The 17,579-nt window shown below is 37.7% G+C and overlaps 1 protein-coding gene across 1 annotated transcript in view; it reads right to left on the bottom strand.

Annotated features, from left to right (window-relative positions):
• Window positions 1-17,579, bottom strand: part of PSME4 (proteasome activator subunit 4) — a 75,926-nt gene that overhangs the window by 44,564 nt on the left and 13,783 nt on the right. The window contains exons 6-18 of the mRNA XM_068939962.1: window positions 16,893-16,956; window positions 12,651-12,725; window positions 10,695-10,817; window positions 10,105-10,197; window positions 8,921-9,186; window positions 7,107-7,293; window positions 6,310-6,399; window positions 4,496-4,560; window positions 4,250-4,400; window positions 2,709-2,807; window positions 2,228-2,297; window positions 1,680-1,747; window positions 915-1,130 (exon numbers count right to left, since the gene is read on the bottom strand). Coding sequence (XP_068796063.1) covers window positions 915-1,130; window positions 1,680-1,747; window positions 2,228-2,297; window positions 2,709-2,807; window positions 4,250-4,400; window positions 4,496-4,560; window positions 6,310-6,399; window positions 7,107-7,293; window positions 8,921-9,186; window positions 10,105-10,197; window positions 10,695-10,817; window positions 12,651-12,725; window positions 16,893-16,956 — 1,567 coding nt within the window. The remainder of the gene's footprint in view (window positions 1-914; window positions 1,131-1,679; window positions 1,748-2,227; window positions 2,298-2,708; window positions 2,808-4,249; window positions 4,401-4,495; window positions 4,561-6,309; window positions 6,400-7,106; window positions 7,294-8,920; window positions 9,187-10,104; window positions 10,198-10,694; window positions 10,818-12,650; window positions 12,726-16,892; window positions 16,957-17,579) is intronic.

The following is a 17,579-nucleotide window of genomic DNA, read 5'->3' as shown; positions in this document are numbered from 1 at the left end:
TACTTGATTTTCTCATCATTTCATAGGTCTGTACTGGCCTTCAGGAATAAGCATGAGATTTTCTGTAGTTTAAGTTGCATACAAAAACATTTTTAGGCAAAAATGCAATTTTATACTCAAATAGACCATCTTACCAGCCTGCTGTTCGTCTGTGATACTGGTAAACCAACCTCAAAGGCATAACAGTAGACCACCACATTACTTTTGTTACTTTCAGTAACTTTTAATATTGCCACTTCTACTTTGATTTTTATCTCAAAATGAAGTTCAGTGTAGTGTCATTATTCATTTGTTATTCTGCCTTTAGAATATTGTATCTTCCTTCCTGTAGCTGTTCTGCACTGATGTATTTACACCCATTTTGCATGCACCCCTCACTACTCATTACATCTAATGACCGCATTAATAGGAAGAGGAACCAGGAAAGGCTGTAACTCTCATCTGCAAAGGCAGATGAAAGTTAGTCACAAATACTTCTGTAACTGGGATGTTTAAGTTAGAAAACAGCAAAATTCTCCTTCTTAACCTCAAAGTTAACAGGTTAACTGCACTTCCTGATAGCCAAGTCTCAGTTCAACATATCCTGTATTACAACATAAGAAACATGAGCAGGTACTTTCAACATAATTTGTAATGATTGCATTACTATAATATGTCATTTTATCACATACACACACATATCTCAAGCATGTTGTGGTATAAAACTACTCAACACAGTATTCATTTTTTGCTCTCAATATATTTTCAATATTCAAGTAACTTGTAATTTGCTAAACACATTTCAAAGGTTAAAGCATCTTTCAATTACACTTTCCATAGCTGCTACCCATGTTCAAAATACAAGTAAAATAGCACAGGATTGTTTTTAAAAAAAAAGTCAAATCCTCTAATCCTAAATAAATGAAAATCCTTGCCTTGATAGGAAAGTATTCAGAAAGAGGCTTGTCAAAGCCACCTGGCACACTGCAGTATTCTGTGGGGTAGATAAGTGTAGCAGAACGAAGAAGATGGTGCAGTAGGTTACAAGACAGAATGTAACCCTGCTTACAAGTTAAGTGTAGGGTTCGCTGCAGAATCTTCCCAAGCTGCTCCCTGTATGGCAGCAACTTCTTTCCATCCACTCGAGTGATCTAATAGGAAAGAAATATTTCAAAAAGTAAATTTAACAGTAGAGAGAAGACTATACCAGTCAAGTGAACCTGTACCTGGTTTCAGTCCATAAATCACACCTAATTCAACTGGAAGACTGAACTCATACATGAACTACCACTTCTACTGCTGTTGAAAATGCTTAAGTAACACAACGACTGCAAGAGTGTTTCTTGCTCTCAAATTTTCTATTTTTACTCATTAACATTGAGACTCATTTTAGACTTTTTTTTTTTTTAAACAAAAGGATTTTAAGTTTTTCCCTGCATTGATCCCTCTTCTTTCCCTATCCCTCAATTATTTGCATCAAAGATGCTTCAATTTTCTGTCCTGTACATAGCATACCTTTATTTTCTTCAAATAACATTGACTTTCACCTCATACAGAGTTAGATCAGAAAAAGAAGTTATGCAATACATTTCATACAACTGTTTATTTCACAGAGGTTTATTGTTCATTTCTTTCAGGGGCATTAAATAGGATTCTGTGATGGCGCATACATGCACAGGGGAGAGCATTCTATGCAATACCTCTGACAAAAGCTGAAGATTCCAGAGTAGCTCCTTATCTAGTTCTTCGTCACGTAAGACGTCATCATCTAGAGAAACAAGCGATAAGCACTGCTGTTACAGTTGCTGACTGCAACTGACGCTTGCAGTCAGTTTTACAAAAAAAGATGAACAATTAACCAGATTCTTGCATCTCAAACTCTACTCCCAACCCTTTTCTTGCAACCCTTCCAATTCATTCTTCACCCCATCCACCTAAGTTACTTCAGCACATTTAATCTCTTGTTTTTGATAAACAGATAAATAAGTTTAGAGACATTTTAAATTGCTACTATTTTTTTTAATAAAGAACAACGGTCTTGTAATTTGATTTCTGTCTTGAAAGTAAATGCACTTTTTTTTAAATAAAGGAAGTCACAGGCAAAATCAATTTTCCATCACTGAGATTAATTTGGGGGGGGGGGGGAGGTAAAGAGGAGGGGAAAGGAAAATGTTCGTATTGTTTTTATGTTCAGTAAAAAACGACCCAAAATGAAGCAAGTGTAATATTAGAAATATTTTAAACTTACTGACAGTAAGGTGAGTTATAACACTGCAGCAATGGGGTACAAAGAGCTTCAGGGATTCTTCTGGGCGGCACTGGAAATAGCATCATAAATAGTCCATTAAGAAAAACCATACACCTTATGGAACTCAAAGGATTTTTATCAATGTGTGCATTAACAGTACTATTGAAAAAGAGAGAGGGATAGGAAAAATCATATCTCTATGATCAAAAAAATCAACTCTAACTACAATTCGAGTCAGACTGACTACGATTTTTGAACTCTCAATAAAACCTACACTAAGTACAATGCAACTAAATTGAAAATATTTTGTCAATTATCCTCTTGAGATAGTGCCAAATGCAACCATCATGTTTTAGAAGAGTAAATATTAAGAACCGTCTATATTTACAAGAAAAATTAAAGACCTTACATATGAAAAAGTGGTAGTATGGGCTTAAAAAAAAAAATAAAGATCAAGTGAAGTCACAGCATTCTCTCTCACTTTTACTGCAGCTCGGCACATATCAGCAACCATCCGACCAGCAACTCTTGTCTCAAATATATTTGAAACAGCAAAGTTAAAAACCTTCTCCAAGGCCACCTAAAAATGAATATAAAAGATGGAAGTTACCTTTTCTTTTTAAACAAGGTATCACCAAATGTTTGATGTTACACAGAAGAAGGCATCTGTGCATAACGCCGTACCCTTCTGAAATATATAATCGCAAACATGATTCAAATTAAAAATCAAAACAGAGACACAGAAGTCAGAAAAGTTCTGCAGAAGACCTGAAGTTGAGTAAAATGTAGCCACCCTCTTAATTACAGTTGGCGATATTATGAAAAAAGAAGATTAAAAAAAAAAAAAAAACACTTACATGAATAGTAACTGCTCAGGAAGAAAATTTTGAATGTATCGGCACATGAGTTGCTCTATACATGACTCATGTCTAATTGTACCACACTTAATTATTTTACTGCACTGAAGAATAAAGGCTGCTACAAAGTAACAATGAGAAAAGGTCTGTCGCAACAGCTTCATAGTTCGCAGATTTTCGCTTTTTCTTCTTGTTTACTCTAACACTCATGAAAAATGCATTAGTGTCCGCTATCACTAAAATCCATTCGATTACAGATAGGTTCCCTCTTCCCCCTCCACAAGTTTAAAAATAGAGCGCTTTAACCGGTGTCATAATGGGACCCTGCTTTCAGCTGGAAGTTGGAGACGCTTCTAAAGTGCTCACTTTGGAAAGAAAGGAGACCAGATACTTCCTGCTTACTGATACAAGCTTGGGGAAGCTTCTGAGAAACCACACAGTGAAGTGGTTTTCACTCAGTAAAATGAGTTTCCACACAGTCCTCTGAAGGGAAAACTATGCTATTTCACATGTGGGAAAAGTAAATCCAAGATATCCCTCATTTAAATAAACAGAGATTTAAGTGGACAGTATACTCTAAAGCAGGTTAATATGTTAACACCTTGCAAGGCAGGTTGAATTATACACGATGCAGATCGCATGTGATTACTTCAATGATGAATAATAAGAAAAATACAAATTAAACACAATGCCAATACAAATATTTAAGATTTAAACTACACAGAAGATTTTGGATAAAATCATACCTCTACGTGTCCAATGCAATGGTTCCAAATGTACTAAACCTACCATCTCCAAATATACCTAAAATACAATTCGAATGTAAACAGGCTACAATGTGTTACCGACCTCCAAGGAAAGAATCTGTCCATGTAAGAGTATGGATTCTCCAACCCCCTCTCTCACAGTTACTTTAATCCAGATAATTTTTCTGACCCAATAAGCCTCATGGCTCCTTGAATTTTTTGCCCATTTGAGGGAGTGGTAGGGAGAGGGAGAAAAGTGGAAAGCAAGGAAGTGAATTAAGTTAGCATTACCATCAAAAGACATGAATATCACATCCTAAAAGTATACAAATAACAGAATGATACAACATACCAGCCGTTCACAATAAAAAAAATTAAGCCTCAAATAAGATCAGATGGAAAGTCCATGTTACACCTACCTGAAATATATCTTTTGAACACTGAGTAAGGATTGTGCTGAAAGTAGAAGACAGACCTAATTCCACTAGACTCTCTAGATGAGTCATTTTCTCAGTTTCAGTCTCTTCTCTGGTTTGTTCTAGCGTGCTGCTTTCTATAAGTCCAAAACATCTACATGGATAGAATAATTGCAATTTAGTAAACAGAACTAGGAAGTTTATTAAAGTTTTTCATGCCAAGCTTTCACCAATACGTAGCTTACTCACCTATCCATAAACTGTAGTACGAAATCCTCAAATTCAGCAGTTGCAGAGCACAGTTCTCTTTCCACCTAAAACGTCCCAATGTGAGAGAAACACAAGTGGGCTTTTAAGGAAGCATAATCTACTTTGTTTCCTACAGTAACAAGTTCAAGAACACTTTCCATTTAAGTGAGATGTACTACAGTTTATTTTTCAAACTGATTATTTGTATAGTTTCAAGTATGCTACATGAAACAACCATCACATGTTCTTTGCACTGTGCTACTAGATTTCCTGGCTCAAACAAACTCTTGGGGTGAAACAGGTCTGTCTCTAGGGATACAGCCTTTGGCCTCACTACTGATCCTCCTTTCCAGCAGGGATGTCAGCAATGTATTTACGTTAATCATTCAGCGTACAAACTTCTCTGATGATTTGAGTGCTGCAATTCTGGGGCAATGAAATTAACCTTTTTCCAAAAGTTTTTAGAGCATTCAGAATCTGTCTGATCTGTAACTACTAGCTGTTCTCAAAACTACAAAGACAATCTCCTAGCAGCAGACAAAACAAGTTTTACATAGCAGTTTCAACTCACATAGCTGACACTGCTGCTGCCTCATACGTAATGCTCCAAATACAGCTTCACTATCTGTGCTTGAACTGCTGTTATCAAAAAAAAAAAAAAAAAAAAAAAAACCACCCAACCCCCCCCCCCAAAAAAAAATCATTCAAAAGTCTAGTGGTAAATAGAGAAAGCAGAGAAACAGAAAAACTGCTTCCCAGGCGCTCCTGTATTTTTCACTACATGAAAAAGCTCTTATGTAAAGAAAAGCATTGGAGGAATGGAGAGCAGGGAATTTTAAGATTACAGATGTATACAGACAGCGCTCTGAAGCAGCGGACAGGTGCGGAGATAGTGTCAGTGAAGGGGCAGCAAAGGACAGAACACAGAAGGGGGAGATGAGGCTCACTCTCTAAAGATGTTACTAGCTCTTCATTAGAGGAGATTAACAAGCATCTGAAGAGACAGCAACAGCACCTTAATCAGAAGAGAGAAGCATGACTACAGGAACACTTTTAAAAGAGATGTAAGTATATTTAAATGCTTTCCCATAAAATGTAAACAGCCTTTCAGTGCTCAGGAAGGCATTAGTTTTCTGAAAAATAAATACAAACAGAAGCAGCATCCCATTATTTTTAAACTTAGGAAATTTTCAATAATAGGAGACCAAGCTCCTTCCAGAGCATCCCAGACTTGGTTGCCTTTTACATTGCATTATGTTGGACTAGTTTTCAGCTAGAAGTGATACGTATACATCTTACAACAACATTGGAGTCACTTGCATTTTCTTTTTGATTTGTTATCTTAAAAGTTGTAAGGTCATAACAAGCTTCAAAAACTTTAATAGTAATGAAGCTGCTATTTTATCAGAATTCATATAAAAATTTTGGTAGCAAGGGACCTCTAGAGACAACCTAGTCCAACCTCCTACTCAAAGCAGGGCTAGCCCAGAGTCAGATTAGGCTGCACAGTGCATTGTTCAGCTGAGTTTTGACATAAAAATATTAAACCATTTAAATTTTTTACACATTTCCACAACCACCTATCACTAAGAAGCAACGCCAAGAATACATGGCCAATTCCTACGCTGATACCAGCTCCATCACATTGACCAGAAGCAAATGTGATCCACAATTTATTTTTTTTTTTAAATGTAACTTTACTTACACCAAGATGACAGTAGCAAACCAGTAATGTATCTGAAGAGACATTACACTGCTAGAAATTAAGAACTGTAGGTGACAACTTTATATTTATAACTGCATAGCATTCTTACCTCTGAGAGGTCATCTCTTTCTTGCAATACAGATGAACAATCTACTAAAGGCACCAAAGTAGAAAATGTTGCAATAAACTGGAATGTAATCTGTTGAGAGTTGCAAACAGCTCTTTAATATTACTCTATTACACACAGTAAAAAACTTCTGGGATTAAGGTACAGGAGCCAAAGCAGAATCATAACGCGCACACACACACACAAAATCCATAAACTAGTCCTCCTACCTCAAAACCTCAACCATTTCTGATTCTGGGCAAAAAAACCCAAACCCCTTAAAGTTGAGACTATACAAAGACAACAATCAAATTGCTGTTTAAAAACAAAAATAAAAAACCTATACTTTTATTTTCTGCTGAATTTTAAAGTCATAAAAGCCAATTAATGTTTTCATTGTTTGGACAGTCAATGAATACAAATTCCTGAAGATGTGGGCTTTTAAGACCTGATTTAATAGATTTAGTAAAGAAAAGAAAAGGTCTTTCTATTGATTTTAAAATACAAGGAATATTTGGTACTAGCTTTGGAACATTTACTTTATCTCGTTTAACAGTCCAACAAATCAGTACGCTGCTTAACGATCTGTTGTTAAAGATTCACTTGGCGTTGTCTAATAAGCCAAAAGCAATACCATAAGCTAGAGGTTTGTAACATTAACTTTTGCAAATAAAATCGTGTAGGAACAGAGATGTCACAAAACCAGGCTAAGAAACACAAGTTTTACTTGCTCTCATAGCTGCCAGAGTGAGCTAATTAGTTAACCATATTCTAAAAAGAGGTAAAGTTTATACACTTACCATGCATTTGCTGAAGTCATTTGGATCCACCCCCGGCAATGCTCTCATCAGTAGAGGTAGCATGTGTGTCGGACCTTCAGGAAACCACTTCCCCCCAGATACCAGGCTACGAGCTACTCCAATTACACAGCTTAGAGTAGCTGTGAGCTGATGAGGTTCGGTCAATGTCTCAAGTGCAGGATATGTTCTATAAAGTTTCAGAGCAGCCATATTAGAAACAGTATCAATTCTAAAATCTTGAGAGAAATTGGATTGTATTTTTTTTAAACACAAAAAAGGGTATAAAATTTCTACAAGAAGATATTTTTATGCTAATGATTCAAGACTGTTTTTGCAATTTACTTCCAATGGACCTAACACTGTTCTTTTAGAATATGCTCCTTCCAGCTGACCAGTCCTATTCACAACAAATTCAGAACAAAATAATTTGTTAGTAATTGCAACACAGCAATTAATAACTTCATGGACTTCTAGAGTCACGGCTATTATGTTGTTGGTTTTTGAACTTTAAGGACCAAACCCCAACAGGTGGCATTGTTCAATTATATGTTGCTAACAGATTATCAATAAGTCAGTCCTTATTACAGGCAGGTGGTTCTTGCAAGCATGAAAATTTGCCTTGATTGCCTCTAAGTAGATAAGGGATATGTTATTTAACGTTACATTAAAATTCATATTTTTCTTTAACCTGTTAAATTACAAGATTTTTAAACCTGCATTTTTTACACCAAGCATTTTAAATAAACTGCATCAGATTTCATACTGTTACTAACCACCTACAGCTCCAACGGGAGTCATCGTGCCACCATGACCTACATCACTCAAAGCATAAAGGACCAACATCTACTCAACAAAATGAACGTGGAATTCCAACCAAGACAAATATACTAGTGATAGTTTGATCTACTGAACACTCAGTCTGCTCTTAAAACAGGAATTATAGTCATACCCAACATGGACTTCTACTGCTGTCTTTCTTGGAACTGTTATGTTTGAACTGTTTTCACGTAAGAGCAGGTTTATCAAGTTTTTATAAACAGCGGAGCCAATAGGGTATGGAACTCAGGAAGGGCTCAATTCATTTCTATGATGGCTTTACAACATGGGTTGTTAAAGTGCTAAAGACCGCATAGGGGGGAGAACATGGGTAGCCACTAGGAAGAAAACCGTTCATTTGGGCAGGAAGGAATTACTTTTTTGAAATTAGTCGTTACCAAGGCGTTAGTTGTAGTAGAAACTAAGCATTTTAGGTAGACGCGTTCTTTACGATTTGCTTATGAAGTCAGAACCAAGGATATTAATTTTAAGTTACCTGTAACTGTAAAGTACATATTTTGACACAAAGTAAAAAACATGCACTACCCAAACACGCAGTATGCTTATTTATATTTGGCCTTAAGAGTGAGCTAGTACAAAGGCACAACACGACTCTTGAATAAGGAGTACAAAGTTACTTTTCATCCATCCACTATCTGACATAAAACGCTAATAGAAACGCAAACCACCTGAGGACCATCCGAAATTACACAAGCTATAGCGTAATTTCCCTATTAAGGTCCTAGAATTATTTCCAGGCGTTAAAAGGTGGGGGGGGGGGGGGGGGGGGGGGGGGAAAAGTCCTCCTCACTTTCTCACTTTGTCCTGACTCAGGTGACTGCTCTGAGGTGCGTAATAAAACTTATGTTAGCAGCACTCACTGCAAACATTTAATTGCAGCAAGGACATTCTTTATTGTTTAATGTGAGTGCTTTGACTTTGAGTATTTATTTGCTGAAAAGGGAATGGGGAAGTTGCAACGTTTCTATAGAACTTACTTCTCCAGTACAGGTGGAATTACTAACTCAGGACGCATCAGTGCAAGGTTCTGCAGCGCTTGAGCGGCCTCCAGGCTTCCAGTTTTACTGAACATAGCCAGAAGAACAGGTTGAATAATGCACTCTACAAAGTCAGTAACATCCTGATCAGTAAGTTTATGACTATCAGGCACAGGAGTCAACCACGTCACTTTCTTGTAGCGCTCACGATGCAACCTTCTGACAACACCACTGGGTAACCTTTGAAGTAGTTTCATCAGTTTGTTCTGTTAAATAGAAAAGAGATCAATTCAATCAATTGACAAGACCATCAATTCAAGACAATCAATTTCAATTACTTGGCAGCAGTAAAACCAAAACCTGAGTTGCTAAGTGTACAACAGACAGTTAATAAGCTAACACCTTGAAATTGCACAACTATCATAAAGAAAAACTCCAAAGAGTTCTAAAATACAAGGTCCCAAATTTGTCATTAAGCTTCAGTTCACAAAACAGCAAGGTTATGCTGCCAGCACTATACCTTACGATTCTTTTAAAGACTGGGGAAAATATGTACAAAGGATACAGTCAAGAATCAAGATTACTTGCCAATAATTGGGAGATCTCTGAGAGCATTCTCTGCACATTTACATTTATGTAAGCACCCTGATTTAGAACAAGTCAGCTCCTCTTGCACAGCTTAGGCCAGCCTTGCCATTTTAACCTGCACCTTTTACAGCTATCACAGAGATGCCCTCACAGTCTCTAGCAGAAAAATCCCCTAGTTACATCATCAAAAAGGCTACATAGATTTTGCTATCTGGGAAATGGTAGCTCAACAACATGAAAAGGTATGCGCACTATATGTATTACACAGAAAACACCGATGCTGTAGATCGCCCCTCTCTGAAGGGCTGACTTATTTTTCTTAGCAATACATTTCTTAGATGTCTAGTTTCAGACTAAACTGCGCTTGGTTAGATGTTTGAAGGAGACTTCCATTAGCTGCGTTCCTGACATCAGAATCAAAGCATGATTTGAATTACAGTGTGATGACATAGCCTGAAATTTAAAGACTCAAAACCAAAAGACAAGCAAACTGATAGAACATGTAGTACATCTATCAGCACCTTTGATTTGGCAAGTTTGACTGCTGGTATTGCAGGCAGCAAAGTTATCATTGTCTTCATAGGCAAGAAACTCACCAGCCAGCGCCCATTATTTGAAGGATGATAAAAAGAAGCAATGCTATTGAACAGTCCAGACAAATGCTTCTGCACTAGTTTACTCGGTCCACCCTGTTCAAAATAAAACATACAAATTTACTATACAGATCAAGTTTAACACGAAAAGGCAGCACACAGCACTACAAAGGTAAATGAGTATTCTCACTTAACTACAGCCATTGACTCAAAGCATCAAACTACATGTGCAACCCCCTCTCCCACCAAACTTAGCACCAAGAAGGCAAGTTCTCTCCCTCTGATGTGAGAAGGTACACTATTAAATGCAAGAATTCTGTTGTATGGCAGGACTAAGTCTGCATCTGCAGCAGTGTTTGTAGCTGGCTGTGAACTTCCAGAATGCCACAGATACCTGCTGTGATATAAACCTTTTGGCCCACATTCCAAATTGACAGTAAGACATTGCACTTTAAAATAAATCCTGGGCCAAACAAAGCCTAAAAATGCTTCTGCTGGGAGGCAGACAGCAGAAAAGAGATCCATTTTAAAATGCATGGTTGCTTACAGCTTAGCATTAAGTTTTTGTTGTATTTTACAAAAACGTTACCGACCATCATGGCAGTGATCCACATTACTGCGTGTCCTACATCATAAGCATTCGTTAAGAATCTTGGGACAACAACTTGGTTGCTACCCACTGGAAGATTTAAACTCCTCAAGATCCTCGTAAAAATCTGTAAGAAGAAGTCAGTTACTGTAAATCAGCCACATTATTAAAATAGTATCAGTTTAGACAGTTACCATAATAAATTGCTCCTGCACATTTTTTTTTTCCTATTTTCTTGCTGGAGCAAACATTTTCTGGGTAAATTAACAGTGGACATGAACAGTTTCAGCTCTCAAGATTGACACTATGACGGGGGAAACATTTTCACAGAAAGCTAAAGTGTTTTATTTCCTTGAATTTAGAAAAACTCAGAACTCTAACATTCAGATTAGCTGCACTACAAAATAAGAATTAAACGAGCATAACCTGAAATCGTTTCAAACAGTGCATACTAACTATCTTTCTGATACTACTGAAGAGGCACATGCAGGAGAGCAGGTTGAAGAACAATTTTTCATCTGTCTCCCTTAAATTTCAGACAACAGAATTAAGGTGCAGCACCTTTCTTCTCTGTGTGTTTTTCCCGACCATCCTTCCTGCTGAAAGGAACTCAATCGTTTTAATGTTTGATCTAGAAAGCCTTTTCCATAGGTCTGCAACCAGAATAGGTCTGCAACCAGAATACTTCAGAGCAAGCCAAAGATCTCTTATCTATCTTGAAACAGATATCTTGCAAGAAGTACATTTAAAACAATAGTCAGTTAAATGTTTAATTTTAACAAGTAGTATCAGGAGATTAAAACAAACTCCCAGAAGATCCTAGTATCACATATGGGACCAGAAATTTAAGGAGATCGCATTATGTATGCTAAAGGAAATTGCTGAGGAAAAGAAAGCTAAGCCTGAAATAAGCAAGCCTTCATAATATAGTGGTATGACTACACAAAGAAATATGGAATTGAAAAGAAAAATCCTTGTTGGTTTATTAAATAAGGTAGACATTTTCAGTTCAAAAAAGAAAAATGATGAAAAGAAAAAAGAAAAGAAAAACAACCCACACCAGCTAAACCATATTATAACTTTGCCAGAAAGGATTTTAGCAACCTAAGAGACAAAAATCTAAATTTTACTCTTTCAAAGGACATAAGATTTAAGTGACATAATCCAATTATCAAACACCGATCTGAAGATTTTTAGTAGTCAGTCTTAGTTTCCTATAGACAAAATAACAGAATGGTTTCTTATCCCCATTATCATGGGAAAAATTCAATAAACCACAAAATAGTGAGGCAGACTGCCGAGAAAAACCTTCGATAATTATAGTATAACATATATAAGTTAGTGAAGACGTTTGTTAGCACCATTTTGACTGTCACCAAGAGAACAACAATGGATTTGGCTGTACTTTTGTCTCTTGTTCTCTTTTTATGCTCAAAGATAAAATAGAAATTACTGCTTTTGATCTAAACCAGGAGTAGACTGAAAGAAAACAACCTTCAATTTCAGAAATATGCTGCATCTCAAATGGATATAGACATATAGGCATAAACGCTCGCATATCACAAATTCTTTTTTTAAAGAACTGTTGTGAACAAATTAATCCATAACCTGAAAGATTCATATTATTCGTCAGAAGAATATCATATTAAGAACCATTCCCACAAGGAGATTGGACTAGTTAAATGTACAGTAAAGTATGTCACTGATTAGATTTCCCTTTTTAGCCAGGCGATATACCTGTACTTATTTCCAGTGCTGCCTGTTAGAAAAGAAAGTCTAAGTCTCCAATTTTCAAAGTTAGATTTAGGTCTTCAGAAGAACATACCTTATTTGAAAACTGGGCCTCGGTGGTGTAAGACCCATACTACAAGGAATATTTATTCCTCTCAGCACTGTAAGGCTGAAGACATATCTCAAAAAGTTAAAAAAAAAAATAATTTCATAAAGCGATAAATATTACCTTTGGTACATACGGATCCCAATCTATGTACCCAATGTTGTCAGTGGCCAAACGAGCGAAAAGGTTTACTAAATGCTGAAAACAATCACAAAACAAGAAAACATTCATAAGAATACATTTATGACAAAAGAGGCGCAAAACCCTTCAATCTACCTTACGGTTGCAAGATTAAAACTACCCGTAGCAATAAACCACTTGTAAAGGGAGATTTCACACCATCAGAAACCACCAATACCATATTTCATAATCCATCTGCAGGGAGTTACTACCTTCAGGAGCCAAATCCATTACTCAATGCTTATGACTAAGCAGGAGAAACAGGCTGTATATTTCAGGGAACTTGTACCTATCAGCATATACACTCCAACTCTTCAAACTTTTTATTTCTAATGACACTCTAATGGTACTTTTTGAAGGTATTCTCATACTGTCCTCTCCTCCATGCTCTGTATATTAACATGTGAGCCAGAACACACTCACCACCGTTTTAGTTCTTTCTCAACCAGTTACTGTCAGAACAACTCTGAAGCACAGTAAATGAAGAGGAGCAAACAAACTCACCTATGAGCTACCCGCTGACAAAGACTCCAGCTTTTGCTAAGAAATATCTTTTCCCCTTTTGAGTAGCTCCCACATGGCAGAATAACCAAGCAGTGACTCCCAGAAGTTACCTGTAATAAGCCTCAGAGTCCTTCAAACAAACACCTTTTTATCAATTAGGTATGTAGCAGACTGTTCATCTCTTTGCAGTAAACATTTGGAACAAAATCCAGATGACAGTCGACATATTTCACAGAAAACTCACAACGCAAAGGAAAATTTTTACTCTTGCTTTTTCACTCCCAAAGTGAAATCTTGTAACAGAACAGGCTTTGCTTGGTCATTCTGTGTGCAGACTGGCATGCACAATGCATTTGGGCATTATGCAGACTTCTCTAACAGAAACTTGTTTTGATAGACTGTGATACCCAATTTTGATAGCATTTTGAGAGAATATTATTTGGATCAGTTATCATTAGAAAATGGTCTAAGGAATAGTTTGAAGAACGTGACCCTACCAAGGTACATGTTAAGAATCCACTTAAAGGCAAAGATGCAAAAGACAGACTCCGTACAGACATGAGGGTCTGGGAACAGAATAAACAGTTATCCAAAGACAAAACACTTCCTGGTGAAGGAAAGGGCTCTGCATTGCCCACTCTGGCTGGCAATCATCCTGGTGCTTGACAACCTAGATTAGAAAACGTACACCATGCACACATCCAACAGTACTCTGAGCTGGAACTGTTGAACAAGCATCTATGACTACCAGTTGATGTGATGGTGCTTCCTCACCAATGAAATTATCTCAGCTGAGATGAGCGAAAAGAATAGCTGAAATGGCATTTATATAGAGATACTGAAAAAATTCAACCAACATGACTTGAAGGACTATTTAGCTTCTGCAGGAACCACCATACTTCTAGAAAGTGCACCTGCCTCGGCTTATCGCTGTCATGTTTATAAGGTTTGGTTTACAAATGCCTGCGGCTCATAAGCGTGGCACTAGCTGTCAGCTCGCGTGACAGTATTGTCTATCTATGAACAATTAGATACTCCACTGCCAGGGGACAGTCTCATGAGTCCAAAACAGACCTGAAAGGTGTTCTGAGGAGACACTGTTATAAGGACTCTTATAAGCGTCATCCTCATACTCTGACTGGGGAAGCAGGGGGAAGAGGCAAGAAAATCACCACCAAAATCCACCAGTGCTCCTTTTATGAACTCAGTCCAAGTAGGAAAACATATATCAGGTCTCCAAAGAGTCTTTTTGCTTCTACTAGTACCTTAGAGCTATGGTGAAGCCAAAAAGAAGGGCTTTAAACTATCCTGCCTGATTTAGAAAGCTACTGTCACTGAGCCTAAAAGATTCAAAGTACAGTTTACCTCTCTCACTCTGAAGGATGCAATAGCTTTTGAAAAAAACAAACTGAATTCAGGACTGTCACATCTGCCACAGCCTGAGGACAAGTGTTGTGATATTTTACACTACAGTTCCTTATCTATCTGTTTGACACTAAGAAATATCCACTGAAAAACTCCTTCCCATGCATCTCCAAGACAACTGATTCTATAGTTTCTCTTCAAACAGCAAGTCCAACTCCTGCCAAAGCAAGCTGAGAAAAATCTTGCAGAGTACCAGAGGCTTAAATTGGATTGCATAGCCAGAATCCATACGTCCAGTGTTATCTGCATCCGAGCTTGATGCAATGAGCAAGCCCGCCCTTAAGAGATGGGCAAAACAGCAGAGAAAATATTAAGTAAAAGCTCTGTGGAAAAAACAAAGTTATTTGTGCCTTCTCAGCAAACTGTCAGAAATCAGTGGAAGAGCAAAAACATCAGAGACAGCTGCTCGCTCACAAAAGAACGTTGGTTAGAGCAGTTGACAGAAGCAAGCCAAATAATGATACTAAATGGGCAGGCTGTCATCCTTCCGTCAGGAAGGATCGGCAGAGTTGTGCTTTTTTGGATAGCCACCAGGAAGATGCAAAAGTGCCTACAGACAATCCTAAAAAAAAATGCAAAACATAGCAATCATCCCTGTTCAACTCCAGACAAACATGAATTGTTTGACAAAAGACTTCCTTTTTTTTTTTTTTTTTTTGGTGAAACATAAATCAGGAAGATGTACGCACAAGGCTTTTAGTACAGAAGTTGCCAGAAATCCAGAAACAGAATGCGCTACTAAGGTAGCGTTCAAAGGCATTTAGGAAATCAGCTCTCTCCAAAGAGACCAAATCATCCTCCTTGAGGATACAGGCAGGAGATTAATGAGAAGAGCCAGATGGTCAGTGAGCTTATGTTCACACTGAGTCAGGAAAAAGTCTGGTAATTTGCCAAGTGTCACTGCAGCAGAGCCAAAGTATAGATCAGCTGACATCAACTGCACCTAAGCTGCTGGTGTCATTGTCTCAAGAATGAGATTTATCGTATTTTTCAAGTTCGTATCTCATCATATGAGACAAACAAAAAGGCTGATAGGTAAATGGTAGACAGTTTTGCTTGAAAGAGATTGTCCACTGGTATTTTTGGTCAAGGAGAGTACAGTACCTTTACTGCATGTGAAAAAGAGAGAGGACAACATCTCACTGCTGTCAGAGCAAAGCTGAGAAAGAAGTTACCCCTGCGAGAGATTTCTTTGGCGATTGGTTAACATAGACTCTTTAAAAGCACTTAACATCGAAGCACTTAATATCTGTATGGTAACGAAGACCAATTTTAGTCTCTGTCAGTCTGGACAGAAGCCAGTACCGCTGCCTACCTCAAAGACTTTTTGGTATTTGCACACACCCATCATGGATGCAAGATCTGAAGCAGCAGACAGCACATCTGCCTTATGCATGTCCTTGCCACGCACGTAGCGTGTGGATTACATGAAGGAATTCAATCATCAGGGTGGCACAGAGGTAGAACTTCAGCTCCAAAGGAGCCACGGAGAACAACTTTTGGGAGAGAGATAAGAACAAGCAAGGAGGCATACCTACAACTGCCTAATACAACTACAAATGACTAAGACAGACTTCAATGCAAATTCAAGACAGGGATGCAAACAAGGTTACGCTGGAGGTTTCTTTAGCTCTCCATAGTTAGCATACTAACTCCAACAAGGTGGTTGAGAGATATCAAAAAGGTCTGGAAATAGTTTGTGTTATATACTTAGGCATTTAGCTGGAGGAAAGCAGTACATGAATGTACCTTCTACAGGTGCTGAAAAAGAAAAGAGGAAAAAAAAAAACCACCCCATCCTGTCATGGCAGGAGAAACATACATAGAGTGAAGATACTCACAGGCTATCATTCAAAGGAAGGTATATCTCATTACTACTCAAAATTAGGGATTGTTACGAACGTGATCAGTTATAATCATGGGATTTTACACAATTCTAATCACAGCAATCACAATAGCACTTGCATCATCGTAAGCATTACGAGTCAGTCTGGAAAATGCCAGCATTCCCAAGGTTGAAAAGGAAAGCTGCCTGAGCTAGCAAATGAACAACGCTCACCAAGCACAACTGCTCCCTTATTTACTGAGCCAGTAACTGCTTGCTAACAATCACAAAATTATCAACTCTCCCTTCTCACACTACATAAAGCATAAGAAAAAGAAATTATGTCACTATTGTAATTAGATATTTTGCAAGCATACTGTAGGGATATTTAAATGAGTCTCCTCTACTGTAGATGAAAAGTAAATACTTACCCCTTCCCATTGGGGAAGATTTTGAACTGACACCCAAAGGCCTATAAATTCATCAAACCAAAGCCTGCAAGAAAACAGAATCAAACTAATTTTAGTGTTGTGAAGGCATCTCTTTCACCAGACACACTCTTCACTTTGCAAGCTGGTCTTAGAAGCTCATTCCTTTCCCCAACTCGCTCAGCAAAAAGAAGAATCAGCATAGACACACACTTCGTCTCCCATAATACCCTCCGCACCCTCAACTCTGATCCCAAGCTTCAGTCCTAGATTCTTCTACCTCTCTCACATTCTTTGCCAACTCCTCCTTCCACACAAACATTGCAAACGGAGTTTCCTTATCTACTTCAGCTTCACCCTTTTCTTATTCTATATTGTCATCTCAACACAGGGAAGCCATGTGAACATGAGCCACACTTTCTCAACCTTTCTAGCTTACACTCTAAAATCTGTCTCTATCGTCCAATACTTAAAACTGTCATTAGCTTCTATTCCGATTTCATGTGAGGCCATGGGTAAAAATCTTCTGCACAATTAGTTATTTCCATTTCCATTGTTTTTAAATACCAAATTCCATTAAGACATGAATGCAAGACACATATACATAAAGGAGCTATCATATGAACTGATTCACATGACATGTCTTCAGATATCATCCTGTAAGAGAGAATCCTTTGCATCAGCAACAAA

Source organism: Struthio camelus, chromosome 3 (assembly GCF_040807025.1).
Source record: "Struthio camelus isolate bStrCam1 chromosome 3, bStrCam1.hap1, whole genome shotgun sequence".
In the NCBI taxonomy this organism is placed as follows: domain Eukaryota; kingdom Metazoa; phylum Chordata; class Aves; order Struthioniformes; family Struthionidae; genus Struthio; species Struthio camelus.
Note: the sequence above shows the minus strand (reverse complement) of the source record. Positions and strands in the feature narration are given on the sequence as shown.